General features: G+C 48.6%; 1 protein-coding gene across 7 annotated transcripts in view; it reads right to left on the reverse strand.

The window, feature by feature from the left end:
- LOC144931565 (RNA-binding motif, single-stranded-interacting protein 3-like) overlaps nucleotides 1-23,494 on the reverse strand; it is a 317,683-nt gene that overhangs the window by 251,027 nt on the left and 43,162 nt on the right. For all 7 annotated transcript variants that reach the window (XM_078855595.1, XM_078855566.1, XM_078855576.1 and 4 more), the window contains one exon: nucleotides 1,889-2,092. In XM_078855595.1, coding sequence (XP_078711721.1) covers nucleotides 1,889-2,092 — 204 coding nt within the window. The remainder of the gene's footprint in view (nucleotides 1-1,888; nucleotides 2,093-23,494) is intronic.

The raw sequence follows: 23,494 nt of genomic DNA on the forward strand, positions 1-23,494 counted from the left end.
TTTTATCTGTTTTGCGGCACAGCCTGTAGTAACTGTGCAGTTTGTGCGCAGTGGGTTTTAGTTACTGCTGCCCTTGTTAAGGGGTAGGAAGGGCAAGCTGTGAACATCCTATAGGGCACTACTCCGTGACACACATTGCCCCGTTTCTGCTCTCTAATTATCCAATTCAATGTGAGCGATTATGCAAAATGGCACCAGCGTCTTCACAAGCGCTGTCTGAATACACTCACATTCGGTCGTGGTAGGCTGCCAAAATAAAATAAGAATAATAAAAAAAGACATGTTACAAAAAAGTGAATGAAAATTCCTTATTAGGGAAATCACTGTAACCACTCTCCTTCTCCATTAACTGCTGGAGGCCTTCACCCTCTGGGTGCCGATTATTTCCTGGAGTTGAAGCAATTTATTGTCCCAAAGAACTAATTTTGTTTCGAAATAACTATTGTAGTTAATGGAGTTTTCAGCGTGAAGCACTAAAAAGTACACTGGCGGAACATTAGCTTGTTTGCCGCTGATGACAGTGATTGTGCTCATTGATGTATGAGTAATAGCCTCAAATTCCTACTGGATTGTTTACTCAATTAGCGGCAAATGTTTTTTTTTATATATCCAGTAACATGCAATTACAAGAGACCCACCGTGCAATAAATGTCAAACAGAAAATGGCTGTAATTTATCGAAATTATTCAATTGTCATCATAACTGTGTGACAGGACGCCGTGTTGGATTTGCCGCTCACCACGGCAAGTGTCCGAAAAAAGTAGAGGTGATGGTGACCAGGGTAAATCGGCATACAAAGTGGAACTATATTCTTAGGTTTTTTCGGTAAAGTCACGTAGGTAAAACATAAAAAAGTAAAATAAAATAAAATAAAAATCACAACGTTTCGGAGGCAACATAAGCTTCCGTCTTCAGGTGGAACCGTCACAGCCGCGACAGCTGTATCAAGTAAATGAGACCATTATATAAACGGAGTGGTAGCTCCTGCAATCTCTCATTTACTTGATACAGCTGTCATGGCTGTGACGGTTCCACCTGAAGACGGAAGCTTGTGTTGCCTCCGAAACGTCGTGATTTTTATTTTATTTTACTTTTTTAATGTTTTACCTACGTGACTTTACCGAAAAAACCTAAGAATATGAATCCTTGCAGTCACGAAAGCTTCAAATCTAAAGTGGAACTAGTCTAGAACTAATCGCTTGTTGGTCCAGACTTGTACCTTGTGACCGCCATCGGTTTCAAACCCTGGCCCAGTGTCTGTTTCTATCTCCATACCACCTGGATTATATTTATCTCCATTTTATCCATCTTGGGATGTAATGGTTTGTGTATGGTGTGCTCCCTTGCCTGATTTCCGAGTGATTTCCGCAATACTATCACTTTATGCGAGGCTGTCAAATACAATATTTTCATTCATTAACTAAATACTCACCAACTGCTATATTTGAAATGGTATAACAGGTCGCACGCCCATGCTCCAGACGTAAGCTTCTCTCATTATCGTTCAGTTGATCCTTTATCCATGGAGATCTTGTTGGGTCTCAATGGTCTTCTTCAGGAAGCTCCTGAAATGGGATTTTTTCCCCCAATTCCTCATCCTCTTAACTGGAATGCCTGAATAATGTGCATGTACACAAGCAGCCAATACTCAATCACACACACAGTCAGGCGAGCAACCCACTCACTGTACTGCCATCTACAGGCCAGCTCATAATCCGGCAGGGTTATGTATCTCACACACGATGACCTCTCAGTGTTCCACGAACCCCACCTCCAAAGCAGCGGGTTAGAGGTGTTCATCATCGCCACTTAAGCTGTGCATTTCCGCGTTGTTTCAGAGTGGAGAACGTGACCCATGCTGCTGCCCAAGCCTCGTCGCGTCACGTACCGGCATGGCATGCTGCACCGCAGCATAGCTGTATCCGGCGTGCGGAGCCGGGTGGTAGTAGGGTGCCGGGTAGATCCGGGGGCTTCGAGCCAGGGCAAAGCGGCTCCAGCCGGGGGGCTCGGCCCCCCAGTGCGTGGCGAACGCAGGGCTCGTGGCTGCCGTCTGAGGTTTGCTGCCCCCGTACACTCGCATGTGGCCGCCCATCTGTAGGTGACAGCGAGTGGGGTGTCACATGCGCACAGCTCAGCTAGAGGCAACATACAGCAGCCAGGGAATGTTGTGAGAAAGTCTGAAAATGAGATACTTCACTACATGTTGGTACAATTTACAATCACTCAGCCCACTGTTCACCCTCTTATGAATGGAGGCCTCCCCAGGCCTTTCCAAGATGGAGGTTTTGTGACCATAATTCACCACACTGGTCAGTGCGAGTTCGTGAAATGGATGGCCAGGGTTGGCTCAGATACCATTCGCTACCGATGTTGGCCATGCCCCGGATTCAAACTCAGGCTAATGGGTTGTTTGTAGCAGCACAGCGTGTTAACCACTGCACCATTGCTCCATCCATCCAAATTAGTATGAATAGACCTGTTAATATAATAACACTGTGTAACACAATTTTTGTTCCTGGATAGTAAGTGTTATTTCCTAATTATGCCTAAAAAGTATAGAAAATGACCATTATTCCCCACAAACTTTGCTTTTGTGACCAGGACAGTGATACATGTATTTTGAAATGTACCTTTTCTCAATGAGAAAACGGGCGAATTTGAGACTTTTCGTTCACATAAAGTCAGAAAAAAAACATGAATCAAAATTAACATGTAATTATACTAAAGTAATACAAAAATGACTACAAAAGATTCAGAAGTGAGTAGTTTTTCGAGATTTACGATTATACTGTAAATCACTTTCATAAATCAGCCCCCAAATGTAGTCTCCCATCATGTTCTTGTTGTACAGTCCTTGGTAGCAGCGTTCAAAGTCCAGCATATCCTGGTGGAATCGCTCGCCTTGCTCCTCCGAGTACGCTCCCATGTTCTCCTTGAATTTATCAAGATGAGCATCAAGGATATGGACTTTGAGGGACATCCTATAACCTATTATGCCGTAGTTCTTCACCAGAGTCTCAACTAGCTCCACATAGTTTTCGACCTTGTGATTGCCCAAGAAGCCACGAACCATTGCGAAAAAAGTTACAAATCGCTTTCTCCTTAGTAGTGAGCTACTTGGATAATTCTTTGCACTCCAGGTTCTTCTTTATCTGTGGTCCAACGAAGACACCGGCTTTGACCTTTGCCTCAGACAGCTTAGGGAAGAAGTCTTGAAGGTGCTTGAAGGCTGCCGACTCCTTATCTACAGGTCTGACAAATGGTTTCATAAGGCTCAATTTGATGTGTAGTGGTGGCATCACCACCAGTGGCTCCCACTTGACGTTGTTTCTCCCCACAGAGAACTCGGTCCACTGTGGCCAGTCCCGCCTGTGTGTGTGCGCCTTGGTGTCCCTGCTTTCACAAAGGCAAAGATATCAGGGAAACTTGAAAAACCCGCCTTGGAGACCCATCAGGAATGCCACCATTTTGAAGTCTCTGATGACCTCCCAGCCATACTCATCATACTTCAAGGCATCCAGCAAGGTCTTGATGCTGTTATATTCCTCTTTGAGGTGCACCGAGTGAGCCAGGGGAAGAGACGGGTACTTGTTACCATTATGGAGCAGCACGGCTTTGAGGCTCCTGGATGAGCTGTCAATGAAGAGGCGCCACTCATTCTGGTTACAGGCGATTCCAATTGCCTCGAAGTGGTTGAGGTCTTTTTGGTTGGGGTAGGATGGGTTTCTCTCCTCAGCTCTCCACCTCTGGAATTGTCATCTGGATCTAAAACATCTTCATCGCTTTTGTACAGAGTACTTTTTTGCTCTTGTCTTGATAAATTGGCCGCAGACATAGCAAAATGCATCTGCCAGATTATTGCAGCCTCTTGATGCCATCTCAGAAAAATGCAGATATGTATCCACTTAGGCAGCTGGAACTAAACTGAATTGGTGGGCTTAAGGCCACTGTATTTATACTACTATTGATATTACTGGAAAGTTCTTGAATGTTCTAGAAGTTACTCCAAGTTTACTCAGCACTGAATCTATCTGGAATATTCTGGAAATTATGTACATTTCAAAATGTGATTGTCCTGGTCCCAAAAGCAAAGTTTGTGGGGAATAATAGACATTTTCTGTACTTTTGAGGCATAAGCAATTAGGAAATAACACTTACTACCCAGGAAGAAAAAAGGAAAAAAAATGTTACAGAGTGTAATCTAATGCTAGTGGCTGTTATATTTTACAACTAAGTTACATGGATGTGGTTTCAAATGCGCTTAACCTCCCATTCTCTGAACTCTTTGTTTAATGGCAATCGTTGCCAAGTCATCAATTCCCAAGGAGGAGCGTTACCTGATCAAACAAAGGACGTCAAAACCACCAAGACTTTATAGGCTACCAAAGATTATCAAACCTGATGTCCCATTAAGACCCATACTTAGTACAATCGGCACTGCCACATACAAATTAGCACAATACGTAATGAAACAAATACAGCCCTTCATCGGTAGGACCTCTTCATTCATTAAAAACACTGAACATCTCTTAAATATAATTAAAGATATTAAGCTTAACTCTAATGATATTTTCGTAAGTTTTGATGTGATCTCTCTACTCAGGAGGGTTCTGGTAATGAACACAGGTTTAGCCAAATATATCTCAAGACTAGCTGACCACTGTCTAAAGAACACCTATTTCTTGTGGAAAGGGATTCTATAAACAAAAGGAAGTAGCAGCAATGGGCTCTCATTTGTCTCCTGTGATTGCGAATTTGTACATGGAAGATTTTGAAGCAATAGCTACAAGCACACTAAGCCCCTCTGCTTGGTTTAAATACGTGGATGACACATTGGTGGTCTGGCCACACGTAAAAGATACACTTAACGAATTTATAAATCAATCTCAACTCGCAAACCCCGTCCATCCAGTTCACCATGGAAATGGAAGCTAACAGAACTCTTCCATTTCTGGATATTCTGCTTGGGCGCAGTTGAAATAGTAAAATAACACACAGCATTTTCCGAAATAAAATTCACACTGACGCTTATCAGAATGCAGTCACATCACCCCACACAGAAATCCTCTCTCATCAAGATGCTCATACATCGAGCTAAGAAAGTGTCAGATGGTCATAGTCTGATAAGTGAAATTAAACATTTCGATTTAAAGCTTTCGTGACTGCAGGGATTCATCTTCTTGGTTCTTTCGGTAAAGTCACGTAGAAGGGAAGTAATAAAATAATAAAAATAAAACATAATAAAATAAAATAATTCTCACGACGTTTCGGCTACAACGCAAGCAGCCGTCTTCAGGTGAAGAATGAGACAATGCCAAACGACATGTCTCGGACCGCATCCGTGAACATAAAGCAGACCTGAAACACGGTAGGACAAACACCTCAGCCGTGGCAGATCTCCTGTTACAACTCAGTGGGCTCACATGACATTGACTTCTCCAAGACAGATGTTCTCTGCAAGCCATCTGGCTATCATGAGAGATTCGTTCATGAGGCGATCCACATGTACAAACACAGAGACAATTTCAACCGAGAAGATGGATTCTGGCTTAGCAATCATTGGAAGGACGTAATAAACCATTTCGGATCTTAACTGATTGTGTTCACGTTTACGGTGACTTTCAGACCGCGTTCCACTCACTGGCATTGTATTCTCCGCAGGGAATGGATTCTTTGCTCCGCTGCAAGTTTTCCCACCACGACTCACCCATTGACACGACGGTCAATGGTACAGTGTATAATAACAAATAGTATAATATTTATATGCTTAATACAATGTACAAAGTAATATATAGTATCGTAATTGTATAGTAAACATATAGCAGTGTGATACACATTAGGGTGGGTAGAATAATACATAGTGTTATATTAAAATGTATAAGGTGGTTTATAGCAATATAGTATATAGTTTAATGTTGGGTTTGTCTATGGCAGTATATAGTACGGTGTATGCTCGTGTGATGTAAGAGAATAAAGTTTAGATGGAAGCATATTATATAATTTTTACGACGTAGAATTGTAATGTATTACTTGCTGTTAGTAACTCAGCTTATTGTAGAGTATAGTAAGTATACTGATGATGCTATGCAGTTTATACTTTAGTTTTTTATGTAGTTTATACTTTAGTTTTCTACGTGGTTGTTTAGTAACTGCAGCTGCATACTATTAAAATTCCTTTCCTTTGTTAATGCTACTCCCTGCACCCTCCCTTGGTGTTGTTGATCCTGCATAATGCATGGGCATAATATGACTTTGAAACCCCCCCGCCCACCTCCTACGCATTTCCCATGAATATGCTAAATTCCTCTTGATATGCACATTCTTTTTGTTAAGGCACTCTTCTCCCACCTCCAACTCAGCTTATATATAAGCTCCTAGCTTGGCATTGTCTCATTCTTCACCTGAAGACGGCTGCTTGCGTTGTAGCCGAAACGTCGTGAGAATTATTTTATTTTATTATGTTTTATTTTATTATTTTATTACTTCCCTTCTACGTGACTTTACCGAAAGAACCAAGAAGATGAAATTAAACATGTTAAAGGAGCGCTACAATTGAACTGTTACAATGATGCACAAATCAACAGGGTACTGAATGCCAAAACCAAATCAAATAATACGAGTGTTGAAACTGGCCAAGTAATTAAAACTATTAAAATACCGTACATTGCGGGAGTAACTGATAAACTAGCCAGATTTTTGGAAAAACAAACATCCAAGTCAGATTTGGCACGGTACATAAAATACATAAATTAATATCTGGTACAAAAGATGTATTATCGAAGCTATCAACAGAATGTGTGTACAGGATTAATTGCTCTTGTGGCAAATGCTATGTTGGGCAGACAGGAGGAATGATCAGCACGAGACTAAAAGAACACCAAAGGAACATTAAATACTCCCAAATACAACTGTCGGCAGTGGTAGAACATGCGTGCCAACAAGGACACTCAATTGATTTTGATAATGTTAAAGTTCCGTGCAAAACTAGTTACTACTGGTCAAGACGAATTAGAGAATAAAACCGAAATTGAGAGAAATCAAATTAATTTTAAGTGTTCGGATAGCTACAGGCTGCTGCTTGGAAGCGAATCATCAAATAATACATTGTTGAAATGCATGCCAATACAGGTGACCATACTTCAATAGGGATTACCGTTGGTACGGCTATTTTAGTACACACAATCAACAGGAAGTACAAGAACAATTGACTTGCATAATGCGCATGCATAATGTTCGTTGATTAACATATAAATAACCCAAACGACAATGGATACCCAATGTCATTTATATGCATTCATTAATTCCCCCCCCCGCCGCATTTCGCGCAAGAAGAGCACACAAGTGACGTCATCACATCTACCCCTCGATTTAAGGAACGAAACAGGAAGACTTCTCCACAAATCTGGCTATCGCCCGATGAAGCTAATTGTAATTACTGGCGAAACGTCGTACTCAGATTGTTAATGTGCTGTACTACTAACGATTTGGCATGTTCTATTTACGTGACAAACCTTACTAATTGGCTGTCGGGTGGTGGCGGGTTTAGCGACACATTTATATTCACGCGATCTAACCTATTGTTTAACCCATATATCATAACAACATCACAACAGCAAACAAAATACATCGCGCGTTCCAATGCACATGCGCCATGGTGTGCTGGCACACACAGGATGGCAGCACTTGTTAGGCAGCTGATATGCACAGCAAGGGGATAAACAATACCAAGTTAACTTTGCAGCGTGGCAACACAAAGGAGCGTTGAGACTTTTTCCAATTTAGTTTCTTTTTAGTAATAGACAGAAACATCTTACTGCAATCATCATCATTAACACTGCCTCAAAAGTTCCACAGTACCGAGGCCTATAAAAAAAAATCTGTTATGAGGCCATGTTAATGACTACAATAGGAATGTGCTTTTGGTTTAAGAAAATGAACAGTTTGTTGACATAAAAAGCACAATTAATTAAACCTCCACAATTGAATATAAGCTGTGCTACCGTGAACAACTGAACAAAGCGTCTATTTGAAAGAAAGTATAGTAAAAGCAATCCCAGCTGCACATGTATGCAGCAAAGCTTAACATTTTGGTTCAAGTTCAAGTTTGAGAGCTCCCTTCATGGTTACTGCTGTATAATTAAACACTTTATCACCACAGCAGGAGCTAATTCAGTTTTTTTTCTCCATCATTTGAGTAATGGCTTTGTACAGGAGCTGATTTTGTCGGTGACGGTTCATCATTGTTGCGTCTTTAATTAACCTTGTGCGATAACTGATAAGCCAGTCACGGCTTTCACGCCAGAGTAACAAGCCAGTCAGTAATGCAGATGCAAACAATCGCTATGTGCCAGCGTGACAGCAGGATGGATTAGTGCTGGGGAAAAAATCCGAGAGAAATACATTATACGCGATGCTACGTTTCAGCAAACGGGCCTCTTCCAGGTGCCGCTTGCATGGCGCAGGAAATCCCAGAGGGAACGGCGGGGCAGCTTGTATCGCAGGGTGACACACTGACAGCTGTTGGTCCAAACCAAAGAAGCGGTAGTTTCGTTCTCCACGGACCAAAGGGCCGCCCTGCCCATATGTAGATTCGTACATTACCATGCCTGCAGCAAGCCTTGTTATTGGCATGGAGACACATTTATTGCTTTTCCAGACATATTTCAGAATTATGCATTACTGCCCCACATCCAAAAAAGGCTATAATTCCTGAAGCATTACTGTTTTTTTTTTTTAAAACAGAGCAGAACAGTGGAATATTGCAAAAGCAAATAATCTTACACTGAAAAGCATTTTTTGCCTCATATCAAAGTGCTAGTGTGTGTGTATCCAGTTTATTAATTTTCTCATGGAAAAAACTATGTATCGCTGCCAACCTGCCTCTGCTGTGACTGCGGGCAGGTGAGGAGTCAGAGTTCTTTGATGCATTAACTCTCTCACACATTAACTCTCTCACACATGGATTTTGAATGCTTTAGCAGCACTGTACTTCCAGTTATCAAACTTGTATTATTATTAAAGCATTCAGCTGTACAAAATAATAATCTGCACCTTTGATTGACTATTTTGTCATAAAGTTTAGTTTTTCTGTGTTTATAATATGTAATGTCTTTGTGAATCCTTCATGCGTCAAGGGAGTCCATGATCAGATCACCCAGAAAGTGCCCGATTCTCGTGAGGTCTCAGAAGCTAAGCAAAGCTGAGCCTGGACAGCGCTTTGATGGACCACCGCCACAGATGGCAGGTTGTCATAGACGGCTATGGTACTATGTGGTGGGCAGAAAGAGGGCACCGCAAGAAAGTCCACTGGTGTACTTTATGTGCTCCTCCGTGTATGCGCCCCCACCTTCGCCAACCCACACTGACCAGCATGACAACGTATGGGCAAAAAAACTCGATGGCCTGCACGGCGTGGGAAGGCCAGTCGTGGATTAACAAAAAGGCTGAAAATGGACATAGTGTAGAATGGACATGTATCAAGGAAACCGTCAACTGGGTCTCGAGACTCTGTGTCAGAAGGACCCTACTGAGGCTATTTGACCAAGTCCATTATTCAGTATTTTTTTGTTATCACATCCAAACTCACACCAATTGCTTCAACGCCTCCCTTCTCTTCAAGGCCAAGGCAACCTGCCAGTGACAAAGAGCAGTGTATGTGTCTGCTGTAAAAGGCAAGTTAGGAGGCCAAGGCAAACAGTGTCCCCTCTCCCTGCACTTTACAAAGTAAGCAGACCGATTCACACGCCACACACACACACACGTCGCCCTGCTAAACCATATGCACTGATTGTTCACACGCAGAAGAAAAAAACCCACCAGATTTAATTTGGAACAATTCAACATTCCTGGCACGTTTTAGAAATCTCAACTTACTTTGGCTATAATATTGGAGCCGATTATAGAGTCCATTCCCTTTATGCATGAAAAATTGTACAGCAGAGAGGCGCGTGTCTGTAAGTACATACCAAATAGACTTCCGCATATTCTAGAGATAAAGTTTTGAGAGTAGGAAAACGTAATGCAATCAAAAGTTGTACCAACCCAATAGTAGGCCTGTGGTGAAGCCCTGTATTTATATGCCAATCATACAAAATACTGGGGGTAACTAAATTCAAATACAGTGTCAAGCACAATTTTAAAATCTTTTCCAAACGTTTTATGATTTCCCCTCTTACACGGTCCGCATGCGGGAATTTATAACACATGTACCAGATGGCATCAACTAAATAAGAATGATAACGGAAGTCATCAGAAGGGGAAAGTAGAACTGGATTGAATACACTCGACGAGGGAATGGTGTGATGAAGGATATTATAAAATGAAGAAGTGAAGGGAAAAGAAGGAGAGGAAGGCCAATGTTTGGGATGTTGGACGCGTTGAGGAAAGGGTCGTCTGTGAAAATGAAGAAGACGGCAGAGAAACGAGGAGGGAGAGGGTGGCAGCCAAGGAGCAGAAGAACAAGAAGAACGTAATGTACATGTATTATTGTGATTATGATTGGGAAAACGTGTCTGAAACATAGTCAAATGAAATACTTGTGGCTCTCCGCTAATTTGACCACAAAAAAGTGAGCTTTTATTTTTACGTTCCTCTGGGTGCGGGGTGAGTACAACAAACTAAGCAACAAAAGCAGTCTCTAAGGAAATGAGTTTTCAAACTAGATTTAAAAGTGCATAGCTCCAGTGGCTTCCTAATATCGGAAGGAAGAGCGTTCCAGATGGCCACAGCAGCGCATCTGAAAGCGTGCAATGCAGTGACCGTCTTTGTTCGATGGCTAGCCAAACGCAGCAAAGGACCAACGGCCACTTCCCAGACGTTATGTCTGTCGCCCTTAGGCAACCTGATCCCTTCATGTCAGTAAGCAGGGTTGAGCCTTGAGAGTGCTGTAGATAGTGAAGTATGGTAAAAGATAACCCCCATAATCCACATGACATGGGTCGGAACTCATCCAGCAGTTGATTGAGAACAAAAGGGATATTAATGTGCATGGTCAGCCACTATACGTCTGTGTATGTGTGCTGTCAACAAGCATGGGTAAGCAACTACTATATGGTACCACGATTGCTACTGACTGCATCAAGCCAATGAATTATTAATTACCACATCCCCCGCACTACCGATTTCACAAGACAGTGGATCAGAAGGTCACGTGTGGTGAAGTAAAGTACGGCTACTCCCACCTCTCCCAAGTTTTCTGGCCAGAGTGGAAGAATCGGCCACAATACACTCTCGAGAGCTCCCTCGGGTCGAGGTTTTTCGAGCAGTGGCATAAGCAAAGCATTTGCAGGAGTGCACCTTTACCATTACTGATTTCCCAATCCTATTTGGTGAACGTGGTGCTTCCTCCATATTTCGCGTCGCGTCTCGCAGACGAATTAAATTATTCCTTGAGGACAATGCCACCTTGCAGGGGGGGGGGGGGGCAAGGGCCTTGACATGCACGCAGGAGGACTGCCTCACCACTCACTGCCAGCCCGAGGTCTCCCTTCCCGTTCAGGTGGAACAGCTGACATTAATAACCACGTGTCAGCTTTTCAGGAGCTCTGCTTTGTGCAACATTTAAGGGGATTTATTTTTTTACATAATAGCCTCATGCTATGAAAGTGTGCAAGAGATACAATTCAGGGACATTTGTAAATACAGTTTAAGTGGCGGTTTGACATCCATGTAAGGAGCCCCATTAAATCCTGCACCAAACATCATAATGCAGATCATTTTGCCCTATAGACTGAGGGAACACGATGTTTTTGAACACCTATTGAGACGAGAATGGCAAACAAGACAATGGTTTGGCCAGCATCATTGCCTTACCACCGCCGAATTTGTCCAAGCAACACGAAGCAGGTCGTCATTTCAGGCAGGGTTAGCTTAGAGGAGGCTCAGGCAAGGTTCGGATTATAGTCACCACCTATGTTATTCAAGGCCAAGAGTCAAAGCTAGTTTGATATGTCCTACTGCCATTATAGCACAAATCTGGTAGCGCTCAACACACACGCTCACACGAATATACTATTGGCCCTTTCACAGCCAGAAAATAACACTGTTACAAACACAATTATTGGCAACAATGTGGCCATTCAACTACGATATGCTTAGGGTCCAAGAATGAAAGATATTATGAAAAACCTGTCCATCAGAAGCAACCTGCTTACATATAAACTGAAATAAAAGAAGTGCCATTTCAATGCATTTATCAAACCCACTGAATTGCAATTTACGTGATTGGAATAAAATGAGCGAATGCAATCAGCGCACGGCAGATACGTATGTGCTAGACGCCAAAATCCAAGCTATTGTATTTAAAATCCAGACTTGTTTGAGACGTGTCTCATCGGCATTCCGAGACATGCCACGTTCTCCTTACAGGAAGTCTTAACAAAGGAAGGCAAAATTTGATCAGCTTCTAGCTGTCTGCAATACTATTTGTATTATCGTGATTACATTTGCTGAAATAATGATGTCTTTGTTTGGTAACGTTTAAACATTCCTTGCTGTGAAACTGATATACATATTCCACCACTTGTCACGACTCCCCCCCACCAGCCCCCCATCCACCTCCTTCCACCTCTTTCCAACCAATTAAACTGTATTTTCTTTACAAATCAAAATAAGTGTTAAGATTTTACGAAAAGAAACTGCAACCAACTGCCAGAAAATTCCACGAGAAAATTCCCACCGGGGGAAACGTTGACCTTGCAGCCAGCATTACCCCGCGGTCAGTCTGAAAGACTATGAATGTGAGTTAGGGAGCTGTCCTGTGGATTTGCTCCATTGGCTTTACTATGGAGGTGCAAAAATACCTGACCATTGTGAACTGGGCACTTTGTACAAAGGGGAGGCACCTGCAAATCCCCCTCTGTGTGGCCAGTTGCCCCGGCCACCTTCCATGGCTGAGCAGCGCTGAGTTAGGGAGCGCATCGGACCAATGGTGCGATTATTTCCTCCTCACGAGGATGGGGAAACACCCTCTAAATACTCCTCGGGGAGCCATGTGGGTCACATGAGGCCATCGAGGAAGCCAGTTTCCCGAGCACCGTCCTCATGTCGTACGTGGGCCATCATAATAATAACAACGGAGGGAATGTGTCAAGCCATATGACATGGAGTTTGGCCCCGGATCTACAAGGCGTGTCATATACGGTTGTAAATTACCACGTTGCGGACTGATGCAACATCACACAGCTCTCTGTGTGAGAGATGGGAATGAGTCAATATAAATGAAAAAAAAACACCCTTCATGGTATAAAGAAAACACACACTTTACACAAGCGCTGTTGGGTGAGCGGTTTCATATGAATGTGACTTTGAGTTTATATTATTATGTGTTTCAAATAAATTATAGCAACCTCGAGTGCGGCTCCTTCCCGGTGGAGCAACACACAGGCCTCTGCGAATTCTGGAAACACAAACAGAGTGGCATGGGGCACGAGTGAAATTGGCTGCATGTTACAAAACACGAAAGTAGCCAACACCCACTGGACCAGAGCCCAATTGCCGGGCGTCCTGCCAGATGCCGCTCACTTTTCGTTGTTAGCCGCTGCTGCACTCTGGTGCAGGCCCAATACACGCGGGGATGCTCCGTGCACACAAATTTAACTTTGAAATGCCTACGTTCTCACGAGCTATTTAGTCAACAATACATGTGCACCGATTCCCATGATTCAATCTTCAGGTGAAGCAGACAGATTGATACCACCTGCCAGAAACAAAAAGTAACTTTGATCATTGTAATGAAATTGCAATTATCGCTAATTAAAATGTAATGCATTGTGTGTGAGCATCTCATGTGTTTGTAGTTTTTCAAGGACACAACACGTTATTTGCAACATGTTTTTCTAACTGCGTACCAGAACTGAATACAAAAACAACACGATGTTTCTGAAAAATATAAGGGGAAAAAGTATGTTTATTGGTTAAGTATGGTGTAGAGTTTACATATGATTTTAAAGACTTTTTAAAAATGTATTTCCATTACACGTTTGCATGTGACAACCGGAACTGACCTAATTTTCTCAGTTGAAAAACTAACAAAAATGTGATGCATAAGCGAAAAAGGGGATTCTCAATCAAATGTTCTACCCTAACTCAAGAGGCCTACCAGTAAAGCAAACATCATAAGATGCCATTGCATCTTCATAAGAGCTCTATATTTTCACGTTATATCTGTTGTTTGTTGAAATGTGGCAAAACAAATCTGGGAATTCACATATTCGTATATTAATCAATCAGATGTGTCAAAGCAAATTCGGTGCGTACTTACAGTTGTATTTGTGATGCCGCCGCCGTGAAGCCGCTCGGCGGGCGCCCCATCTACGACCTCGCCACCACCAAGCGACGGGGCCGACCCCGCTTCCCCCTCACCGCCCTCCACATAAACACACCCTCACACATTTTCCCACCTAGAGCTCCGAGAGGAGGTCTCCTGGCCGGCAGGTTTTTACCCGAAAGCCCTCATAGGGATAATCTTCACGGTTTCCTGCGGCCAGGGAATTGGGCGACCTCCCCCGATGCTGGTTTACACCGCGGCGCTGTGACCCGGGTTAAGATTGTATGGTCACGGCGAGGGCTGTCCAGCCACCACGGTTGAAACTCACTCCCCCCCCCCACACACGTATCGACTAGGCAGGCAGGGGTCCGCAATCCATAAATGAACGGCGGGAAAACGGGACCCCGCCCACTGTTCGACTAGACGACGCAATACACAAGCGAACGGCGGGAAAACGGGGCCCCGCCCACTGATTGATGAGACGACGTAATCCGTCGCGCTAACCAGATTCGAACCGCCCGAAGCCAGCCAGGGGACAGGTGAAGCACTTTGATTGGCCAGCGGAGCGGGACCCCCTGTGAGGTGAGGAGGATAAAGAGCGGGTGAGGGAAGGATAGAGGACTTCTTCTCCAGTCAGCTCCCGTGCCGTCAACTCCGGAATCCAGCGACTCGAACGTCCGTGAGACATTTCGACGCGCTGCAAGGACAAAGCCGACAAGAGCGTCTAACTGTGATTGAAAGAGAGAGTGGTGAGACTTAGTATAAAAACCAATCCGCTTAGGGCCTATTGAATTAGATAAATCGGGTACAGACCCTTGGGAAATAGTGTAGGCCTGCCTTGTCGATCCTTACTGACTCAATAGTGGCTCACAGTACGCCGGTAATAAATCATTAATAACTAATCGTAGCCTCGTGTGGTTTCGATGAGATTGTGAACGTGTGTGGTGCTGGGTGTACGTACACTCACAGAGTGTGAGCGCTATGCGGGGCTGCGTGAGGGGAAGAGTGTGAACGCGCGCGGTGCTGTGTGTACGTACGCTCACAGCGTGTGAGTGCTGCGCGGGGCTGTGTGAGGGGAGGTGTCGCGTTTGTAACGTGGGTGGTCCGTGTTGAGACGCGTGCTGCGTCAGGGCTTACACCCACCGAAAACACCTTTCTACGGCCCCTTTAAACGAGCGTTATCACCCGCTCACGGCGGCCGCGTGTGTGCGAGCAACGCCACGGCCCTCCGACCTCCGACCCCCAGCTGCCAGGCGATTTCTAGAGCGAGCACGGAGTTGAACAGTAACGTGCGGGTAATTATTACCAATGTTTGAGGGAAGGCACGAGGAGGGTGTTTGAATGAACAAGGTGGCTAAGGGACCAGCCGAGAGTCATGTCTCATAGAGAGGAATCGGGGTGCAGTAGCCCCTACATATTCTCGTTACTTTATTCCAAAGCGCGTTTCTAAAACGCGAGGGGGTATTTTAACATTAAATGTCTTTCATGACATTGTAACACATGACATGGCCATTCCCTTAACACAGCTGCAGTTAAGCATGATGATAGAGCAGCAAGAAGCCACACAAAAGCAAGGCATCCTCACGCACGGTTGCTAATGAGACTCTACAAACCATGAAGCGGAGGCATTAGTACGATGCCCACAAGGTACACTTTAACAGGAACATGCTGTGCCAAAATCCGCATTGAAGCCAACGTGGCCCCACTGTGGAGCAGTGCTAACTGCTAGCCTGTAACATTTGAGACCCCAAGGTTAAAACCAAGATGAGCTCAGGCAGCCCGCGCAACATCCCCCCTGCCTCCGTAAAATTCCCTTGCGCTAGATTTTAAGCAAAGGCACGTCATTAAAGTACCACAGCTGGGGATTTGCCGGAAAGCTGTAATTGTGGCAATTAAGTCGAGGCACGCTGAGGCAATCGGCGAAGAGTACAGTCTCCGATGTCCACTCAGCCGGTCCTGTAATGCTGATCGTGCTCGTCAGAGGCGGATGCGGCACATGACTCGCAGAGACACCTGAGGCTCCGTCTCTTTGTTCATTCGCTAAGTCCCTTGGCTTTGCCACGACAATCGAGGCTACTGTTTGTGGCTATCCCCACACAGAGTGCCTCAGTGACATAACTTCTCTGGGGAAGTCAAACTAAGGGTGGGATGAGCCGGCCTGGTGGTGTAGGAGTGAGGGCAGAGGGATGCGCATGTGGGTGTGCATGTGTAGGGGTGATACGCACTGGCAGTAGGGATCGTGGGGCAGCGCGTGGTGATTGGCTGTGTAGTGGTGACGCGCGCTGACAGTGATGGATCGTGTGGCAGCGCGTGGTGATTGGTTGTGTGCGCTGACACAAGCTGGAAAAAGGGATCGTGTGGCAGCGCGTGGTGATTGGTCGACTAGGGTGGGTGCTCACATCGCGGTCCGCATAGGCTCCGTCTCCTCGGGAGCGGAGGGCTATATAAGGCGGTGCGCGCGGGCGCTCGAGGAGTTGGTGACCAGTGAAGACGGAAGACGGAGGAGGAAGAGATAGGGCCCTGAGACACCTAGTCCCGCTGTCCTTGTAAGGACCGGGACCCTGTGTGGCTCAGAGGCGGGACCTTGGGACCCGGGGGCCGGACGTCCGTGTGAGGGCCGGGCCGCGGGACCCAGTGGTCGTGACCCATACCCCAGCTGGGGTGGGTCTGTAGGTTCCCCCGGATGCTACGGGGCTGGAATGCCTGTGTGTGTGTAGCCGGGTGGAACGTGTAGCGTGAGCTGTAGTGACCACACGTGTTATTGTGGCAAGACAAGTGTTAATAAAGTGTGCTACCCGTCAAGTGGTCTCCCGCCGTAATTTACAATACTACAACTGGCGTCAGGAGTGAAACAGTCTTCCAGCCATGGATACCAGGAAGACTCATCGGACTCACGAGTGTGACCGGGAGGAAAACCACGACGACTCGGGCCAGCAGGCATCAGGGGGAGAAGAGGAGGAGATGCCGGCGCCACAGGACCCCTCATGGGCGCCCAACGAGCGGCTGGGGGCTGATGCCGGACTCCGCGACGCGCACTCCCGCCTGGCAGAGCTACTACTCTCCGCGGCGTCCATCCTAGCGGAGATCACCACGTCTGGAAGAGCGAGAACGTCGACGGACATTGAAAGGGCTCGCGTTGCTGATTCCCGCCAAAATGACTTTGAAATTCCCGCCATTTCTGCTGAGCGGCCATCTATTGGCGGGAACTGCGAGCAACACGTGGTGGGAGTCCTCCAATCCCTGCCGCTTACGTAATCAGCGCGCGCTACGGGCCGCCATCAGCCACCCGCCATAGGGGCCGCCATTTTGCAGGTCGACGGTGCGGCGCGGGAGAGTCACGAGGCAGAGGACGACATCATTTTCCAGCAGCGTCTTCCCGCGTTGACAGCCTTCAAGGCGGAAGGCGAGGACTGGGGCGCATTCCAGCGAAGATTTCTCGCCCATCAAGAGATGTCGGCCTGGTCCGACGCTACGGCGCTGCGGGCACTGCCTGCCATGTTGGACGACAACGCGCTCGCGGACTTCAGGTCCGCACCGAGATCGGCCCGCTCCACGCTCAAGGCTGCGCTGGGCCTCATGGCCAAAGTGTACAGACCACCTTCGGCCTGCCGCCACCAATTTTACGAGCGACGGAAGGCGGACACGGAGACCGCGCTCGCCTACCGCACGGCGTTGTTGGCTCTCACCGACGCCGCGTTCCCTCGTATGGACGAGGAGGGGCAGGACGCTATGGTTTTGGAACAACTGCTGAAGTTGGCGCAGGACCTGGGGGTCCCCATCAACACAGCCGACGAAGTGGACATATGTTCGTTGCGTGTTGCAACGAGTATCCAGGCGCACGAGGTCCTGAAGCGGAAACAGGTGGTCGTCTGCACTGCTGCCGCGGTCTCAGCTCCGGCCCCGGTGGTCACCGAGCCCCAAGTCGTTCGCCCACGGAAGGAGGCGTTCACTGCAGCACGACCGGGGGATTGGACGTCGGGGGGTCGGTCGCCTCTGCGATCGACCCGCAAGCTGGAGCAACCGAGACCTCCGACGTCCCTCATCACGTGCTACAACTGCGGCCTTCGGCGCAACGTGGCGTCCGGGTGCCGCGCTCCACGTCAGCGCGCCACGGGACCTCGGCTGGACGACGATCAAGGCCCCAAGTCGTCCCAACTACCCCCGGCAAGTCGCGGCACTTCACATGCTCGGCCTACATACACGACACACATGGGCCGTCGATTTGCGGCGGAGGATGTGCGATTGGGGGTCGGGGATTCGGTTCGGAGAGGGGGGTTCGTACGGGGCCGGGGGGACATTAAATGGTCCGAGTTGGGCCACAGAATAGTGGCTGCGTCGGCCGGTTCGTCGGTCGTTACGGGATTCATAGACGGGGTCGAGGTCAGGGTGTTGGTGGACACGGGAGCGTCGGCGACTATAATTTTTGACCTCATTCATAACATTCTCCCCGTCCAATGTCGACCTCTGCTTCCGGTGGACGTGCCATTTTACGCGGCAAATGGGGGCTCTTTGGGTATTATCGGTCAGATTCGGGCGACCATTTGCATAGGGGATATTAAATTGGCGGGACCTGTTTTCATCTCCTCTTCCCTAGCGGTTCCTTGTCTGTTGGGCACAGATTTTTTGGCTAAGATGCCCATTAAAATTCTCGTGGATCAACGTTGTATTGAGCTGCCATCGGGTCGCCGTATTTCATTTTTATCTAACCCTACTGAAATACGGACGGCGTGCGCGACGATCCAAGCGCTAGTGACACAGACGGTGCACGTGCCCCCGGGTTCGCAGATGTTGATACCCCTCCGGTTGCGGAAGCCATTGGGTGGGGAGACTGCGGGACAAGGCGTGCTTTTGGGTCCATCGAATAGAGCTGTCGGGGGTCTGGATTTGGCGGTGGCTCAAACGTTGGTTCGGGCTGACGGGGACCCGTTCGTTATGGTTTTAAACGCTGGTTCGCGGCCGGCCGTTATTCCGCAGGGCACCGTGCTTGCTCACGCGGCACGGGTCCCTGCGGAAGAGCGCCTTATTGCACATGTTGATCCCGTCCCGGCGCAGAAAATTCTATCGGGTGATGACCTTGAATGGGTCGATTCGCTGTGTGCGGACTCCAGTGATTTGTCAAGGGTGCAATTGGGTGCGCTGCGCGCTCTGCTGATCGAATTCTCCGATGTGTTCAGCAAGCACAAATATGATATTGGGTGCACGGACCTGTTACGCCACCACATTGAAACAGGCGATGCGGCACCAGTCCGGCAGAATCCCTTCCGGCTGAGTCCTGCCGAGAAGGAACACGTTCAATCGGCCGTCAATGACATGCTGACGGCCGACATCATTTCGCCCTCATCCAGTCCGTGGGGAGCACCTATCGTTCTGGTTAAAAAGCAAGACGGGTCCTTGCGTTTTTGTGTAGATTTCCATCACCTGAATAAAATCTCTGTGGCTGACGCATATCCGCTCCCCAGAATGGATGAGTCCCTGGACGCATTGTCCGGGGCGCGGTATTTTTCTACACTTGACTTACTGTCGGGATTCTGGCAGCTGCCACTCGACGATGAGTCTAAACCTAAGACAGCATTCCGGACCCCAGGGGGCCTGTTCCAGTTTAATCGGTTGCCCATGGGACTCCACTCCGCTCCCGCGACGTTTCAGCGCCTTATGGAATTGGTTTTGTCGGGTCTGCAATGGGATACTTGCTTAATTTACCTTGACGATGTCATTGTTTTCAGTAAAACTTTTGAGGAACACCTCCAGCGATTAAGAGGGGTGTTCTTGCGGATGCGATCGGCTAAGTTGAAGTTTAAACCGGTGAAATGCCACCTTCGGAAATCCGTGAGGTACTTGGGCCACATTGTCGATTCTTCAGGGATCTCCACCGATCCCGCGAAGACGAACTGTGTCAGTTCATGGCCAACGCCCACGTCGGTTTCTGAGGTCCGCAGCTTCATTGGTTTTGCTTCCTACTACCGCCGATTCGTTGAGCATTTCGCCACCATTGCCAAACCCTTGCACGCTCTAACAGCCAAAGGAGTCAGGTTTCAATGGGGGCCAGAGGAGGAGGCCGCGTTCTGCTCCCTCCAGGACGCCTTGGTGGGTGCCCCGCCCTTACGTTACCCTGACTTTACGAGTCCCTTCTTGCTGGATACTGATGCTAGTAACACGGGCATTGGGGGGGTGCTCTCACAGGTCGTTGGGGGAGTTGAACGGGTGGTCGCCTATGGTAGCAGGGTTTTGTCGCCTGCGGAACAGCGCTACTGCGTCACCCGTCGCGAGTTGCTGGCTATTGTTTTTTTTGTACAGCAATTTAGACCTTATCTCTATGGCCGTCATTTTACGGTCCGGACGGACCACGCGGCGCTTCAGTATTCATTGAGGGTCGCCCAACCCTCGGGCCAATTGTCACGGTGGTTGGAAGTCCTCCACGACTATCAATTTACGACCACTTACCGTAAGGGGTTGCGCCACACCAACGCGGATGCCCTGTCGCGGTTGTCGCCTCGTCCCGAATGTGCGTGCTTGATGGGGTCGGCGCGCTGTAAACCGCCAGGTGCTGTACCCGAGAGTGAGTTGGTCGCGGCCGCGAATGCGCCGATGGTTGCCGTTCCCGCTACCCCTGCGGGCGGGGACTTGCTACTCTCACTGTCTCTCGTTGAGTGGGGCCGACTCCAGATGGCTGACAGCTCCCTGCTAGCGTTGCGTCGCAGGGCGGGGGGTCCCGAGGAGAGTCGAAAGCGAGCTGGCTCCTGGCTGCTCAAGCAGGGCCTGCTAATGAGATGGGACAATATGTCCCGGCGGCACGCACCCGTCGTGCCTTCCGCTATGCGGGGCAAAGTTGTTCTGGCCGCACACGAACGCCTCTTGCATCTGGGGGTAAACAAAACGCTTGCTCTGCTCCAGCGTGACTATTATTGGCCGGGGATGGGGAGCGATGTGGTCAATATACTGAAGGGGTGTGTGGATTGCGCCAAACGGAAACCACCGCCCGTTGCGCCAAATCCACCGCTGCAGTCTAGTCAGGTCTCGCGCACTAACGAGCTCATTGCGCTGGATATTTTGGGGCCTTTTCCTGTCACGCCTAGGGGTAACAAGTACCTGTTGGTTGGTGTGGAATACTTTACCCAATGGCCTATGGCGTGGCCACTCGCCAACCAGTCGGCGGCGGCCGTGGCGGATGCCTTTGTCCAGGGCTACGTCTTGAACAAGGGGGCTCCCGAACGCTTGCTGACCGACCAGGGAAAGAATTTTTCGAGTAAATTGCTGCAGGAGGTGTGCGACCTTTTGGGTACTAAAAAGGTGCGTACCTCCCCGTACCACCCACAGACTGACGGGATGGTGGAGCGACTTCACAGGACTTTAACTTCCATGTTGTGCCAGCAGGTGTGCGAGGCACAGGTTGACTGGGACTTGCAGGTCCCGGGGGTCCTCGCCGCGTATAGAATGGCCCCCCATGCAGCTACGGGGTTTTCCCCATTTTATCTGATGTACGGTCGGGAGGCCGATCCGCCCATGGAGACTCAGCTGGGACTTTCCGTGCCACGGCCTAATTCCAAATTGGCCGACCATATTAAATTTAACATTGCAAAACTCGCCGAGGCACGGGAGGCCGCACGGCTTAATTCGAGATCTCGGCAAATCGCCAACGAGCGCTTGCGTGCACGGAAGGTGTCCGTGCACGATTGGAAACCGGGCGATAGGGCCTGGCTGCACTGCCCTCATGCACCTTTGGCTACGTCGCCTAAATTGTTGAGGCCATGGCGGGGACCCGTGGAGGTCGTGCGGGTTGCACGCCCCCAGTGTGTTCAGATAAAATGGGGAAAGCGCCGTTGGTATGTTCACCCCTCCCGGCTGAAACCGTTCTCGCCTCCATATGGCCTTCCTTTGTGTCGTGAGGACCGAGCATGTGATGTGACCGACGACCCGGGAGGGAAATGTCTCCGCCTGATCCTCACATGTTTTCGCCTCATCCGCTCCCAGGTGTCTTGGAACTGACGGCTGCCGACCACCGGCGACCGGATCCCCGCGGCACGGCCGGTTCTTCCAGGCCCGAACCGTGCCTTCCTGGGCTGCCGGAGCCACCGGACGGTCGACAGCGTCCCGTCCCGTACGACGGACCGGCCAGGCGGACTCGTGCTAGGTCGCGCAACTTTTCCTGACCAAATAAATGGGGTGGGGATGCGGGCCGACGCGGCCGGAGCGTCTCGTCACTACGTTCCCCGTCCGTTCGACCACTCTATCACCCCGTTCAAGGAGCGAGCGGAAGGGGGATCGGTAGACAAGGAGACACTGGACACGTCTGTTTTTTTTCAGAATAACTTTTATTGTGTTGCTCGTCGGCTTGTACATAGGTTGTTGTTGTGTTGTGTCGTTGTGTTGCGTTGTTGTTGTGTTACGGGGCGCACTTGGGGAGTGGGGGTTTTTTTGTTGTTGTTGTTTAGCAGCCGGGCCGGCTGCGAGCTATGTGGGAGGGGGTGATGTAGGGGTGATACGCGCTGGCAGTAGGGATCGTGGGGCAGCGCGTGGTGATTGGCTGTGTAGTGGTGACGCGCGCTGACAGTGATGGATCGTGTGGCAGCGCATGGTGATTGATTGTGGGCGCTGACACAAGCTGGAAAAAGGGATCGTGTGGCAGCGCGTGGTGATTGGTCGACTAGGGTGGGTGCTCACATCGCGGTCCGCATAGGCTCCGTCTCCTCGGGAGCGGAGGGCTATATAAGGCGGTGCGCGCGGGCGCTCGAGGAGTTGGTGACCAGTGAAGACGGAAGACGGAGGAGGAAGAGATAGGGCCCTGAGACACCTAGTCCCGCTGTCCTTGTAAGGACCGGGACCCTGTGTGGCTCAGAGGCGGGACCTTGGGACCCGGGGGCCGGACGTCCGTATGAGGGCCGGGCCGCGGGACCCAGTGGTCGTGACCCATACCCAAGCTGGGGTGGGTCTGTAGGTTCCCCCGGTTGCTATGGGGCTGGAATGCCTGTGTGTGTGTAGCCGGGTCGAACGTGTAGCGTGAGCTGTAGTGACCACACGTGTTATTGTGGCAAGACAAGTGTTAATAAAGTGTGCTACCCGTCAAGTGGTCTCCCGTCGTAATTTACAATACTACACATGCAAAGGGAGAGCGGTCGTGTCACGGTTAGCACGCTGCGCTACGAACCCGGCAACCGATTCCCGGCTCACGGCCAACAACAGTAACAATTATCTGAACCGATCTTGGGCCTCCCCTAGGTCGACTCAGCCTCA

This window comes from Lampetra fluviatilis, chromosome 1, assembly GCF_964198595.1.
Source record: "Lampetra fluviatilis chromosome 1, kcLamFluv1.1, whole genome shotgun sequence".
Classification (NCBI taxonomy): domain Eukaryota; kingdom Metazoa; phylum Chordata; class Hyperoartia; order Petromyzontiformes; family Petromyzontidae; genus Lampetra; species Lampetra fluviatilis.